The sequence below is a fragment of the Gobio gobio genome, assembly GCF_949357685.1.
Source record: "Gobio gobio genome assembly, chromosome: 10".
NCBI lineage: Eukaryota > Metazoa > Chordata > Actinopteri > Cypriniformes > Gobionidae > Gobio > Gobio gobio.
In genome coordinates, this window is record NC_137116.1 from 23725560 (window position 1) to 23728124 (window position 2565).

General features: G+C 44.9%; 1 protein-coding gene across 1 annotated transcript; it reads left to right on the top strand.

The window, feature by feature from the left end:
- Positions 1–995: 995 nt before the first annotated feature.
- foxb2 (forkhead box B2) lies at positions 996–1952 on the top strand (the record flags this gene model as incomplete). The annotated part of the gene is made up of 1 exon (XM_079826230.1): positions 996–1952. The coding sequence occupies one exon, from the start codon at positions 996–998 to the stop codon at positions 1950–1952; it is 957 nt and encodes a 318-aa protein (XP_079682356.1).
- Between the last annotated feature and the right edge of the window lie 613 nt (positions 1953–2565).

Genomic DNA, 2565 nt, shown 5'->3' on the forward strand with positions numbered 1-2565 from the left:
AGTTTATCAGAACCTTTTCAGCAACTATTGTGTAATGAGACAGAGAACAAGTGTTATTCACACAAATCAGGGTTCATATACATTCAAATAATGCTGTAACTAAACAGCGTTAAATGCAAAATAAAACACTTCACTGAAAAATAATAAACACATTTTGTATAATATAAATAATGGGGTGGTTTTCACAGGGAATAGAATGTCTCTGTTGATAGTATTTGTACTTTATGCACTTTTTTTACGGTGAATTTTTACACTGAGAACAATTTTACAGTGCATTGACAGAGAAAATGAAAACACTGTGATCAATACACGATACATAATTGGCTATTCTTGTTTAAGTAAGTCTAAAGTTAAAATAAAAGTTAGATTTTCTAGAATTCGAGACGTTGAAAAAAATTCTACTAACTGTCCACAAACAGTATATGGATATTCACATTGACATCATTAGTCTTGCAGTGTGTGTTATCATTATCAGACTCATTAGCGAGCGCGCTGCTCTTTGCCTCTGATTGGTACAGATGAATAGGACTAAACGCATATGAAGTCAGACCCTCCCCCTATTTACCCCTTATTCGTCCTAAAGTCAGTGTCATCATAATAAAACGCAACTAGCGGGGGGTCTGGACCTCTGCCATTCTTACAAAAGCGTCGCGGATGTTCTGTGAGTCAAAGCCGAGTGCGCGCATCCTCCGGGAGAACTTCTCGCGCTCTGAGAGGACGCAGGTGTCGCGCGCGCGTGTGAGGAGTATCATTAGAGAGGTAACTTTCAAACGGTCCCGTTTTCTTTGACATACTTTGGCTTTGCCTTAATCCTGTGGATTTTGACTTTGTGAGCTGTTTCCATGACTGTCGTGTTATAAAGCAGATGTAAACATACAAAACAAACAGATGAAGTAAATCAAAGCAAGGCTATAGAACCATTTTTTTTTAATTTTATTTAAATGGACGATATGCTGGCTTGCTTCTGACTGATACTACACAGAATTTCCAAAGCCATGCCTCGGCCAGGCAAGAACTCCTACAGTGACCAGAAGCCTCCGTACTCGTACATCTCTCTGACTGCCATGGCCATCCAGAGCTCCTCTGAGAAGATGCTCCCCCTCAGCGACATCTACAAATTCATCATGGACCGTTTCCCGTATTACCGTGAGAACACTCAGCGCTGGCAAAACTCACTCCGGCACAACCTTTCCTTCAACGACTGCTTCATCAAGATCCCCCGGCGCCCCGACCAACCGGGCAAGGGCAGCTTCTGGGCCTTGCATCCGGACTGTGGAGACATGTTCGAGAACGGAAGCTTCCTCCGCCGCCGCAAGCGTTTCAAGCTCCTGCGGGTGGAGCATTCGGCTTGCAAGAGTGGCCCCGTGCTGCACTCCTACCACTCTCACCACCATGCCCAGCACTCCTTGCATCAATCCCACCACCATTCGGGCAAGCTGGGTGTGGGACACCCGGAGTACCTGGGCACCATGGGCCGGCTCTCCCACTTCCAGAGCTACACGCTTGGTGGCGGGCAGAGCGGCAGCTTCAAGCACCCATTCGCCATCGAGAGCCTGATAGGCAGAGACTATAAAGGAGTGATGGCCAGCGGTTTGCCCATTGCGTCGGTCATGCATCACCTCGGCTATCCCGTGCCCGCTCAGCTGGGCGGGATGGTCAACTCAGTGTGGCCGCACGTTGGCATGCTGTCCGAGCCGGTGTCGTCAGACTACCCACCGTTCAGTGTGGCGGTGAAGGGGCTGTACCATCATCACCCGGGAACCCAGAGCATGCCTGCCGTGCCCGTGCCCATAAAACCCACACCAACCCTGGGCACAGTCCCCTCATTGACTGGCATGACGCCGGGAGTAACACAGCTGTGTCCGAGAACCGCAGCACTGATGGAGCGAGACGCAACAGCTCTTGTGGAGGAAAAAAGCGGGTCTCTCCATCCTGCTCTCCTGCAGTCCTGAGCCAAAACGGACTGGTGGGTACGTAGAGCATGTTTTGGGGATGGCTGTGGAGTGGACTGATTCGAGATGCCAGCCTTTTCCAGAAGATCTGTACTGTCCTTTGAGAACTGTTAAAGAAGCTTTTTTTGGCTGTGTATTTCAGGCTAGTTTATATTATGCAGAATGCAGGTCGTCATATTTGGCTCTGCGCTTTTCTGCTTTGTTGAATAATGAGGTATGTTTTAACTTCTTTTACAGTACAATTGACTGTATAAACTGTTCTAAGATAAAACATGTATCTGATGTACATTCAAAAGTTAAGCCTTATAAACATTAAAGCTACACAAACTGTAAAATAAATTCAAAAATTGTGTTGGCACACAACTATGACTTGCATGCTTGTAAATGATTGTATTTGTGTAAAATAGAAAATACATTTATGTTCAAATGTTCTTATATTATCATAAGTGTTATACATGTAAATATGTGTAGAATATCAATTTCAGCATTTGAATTGCACTCGTGGTATTTACTAACACAACATCCAAATATTTTATGAAAATTAAACAATCAAATAGATAATTATAGTGAACAAAAGCAGGCCTGGTTTAAGTGTGCTGTTTTAAGGTGGCAT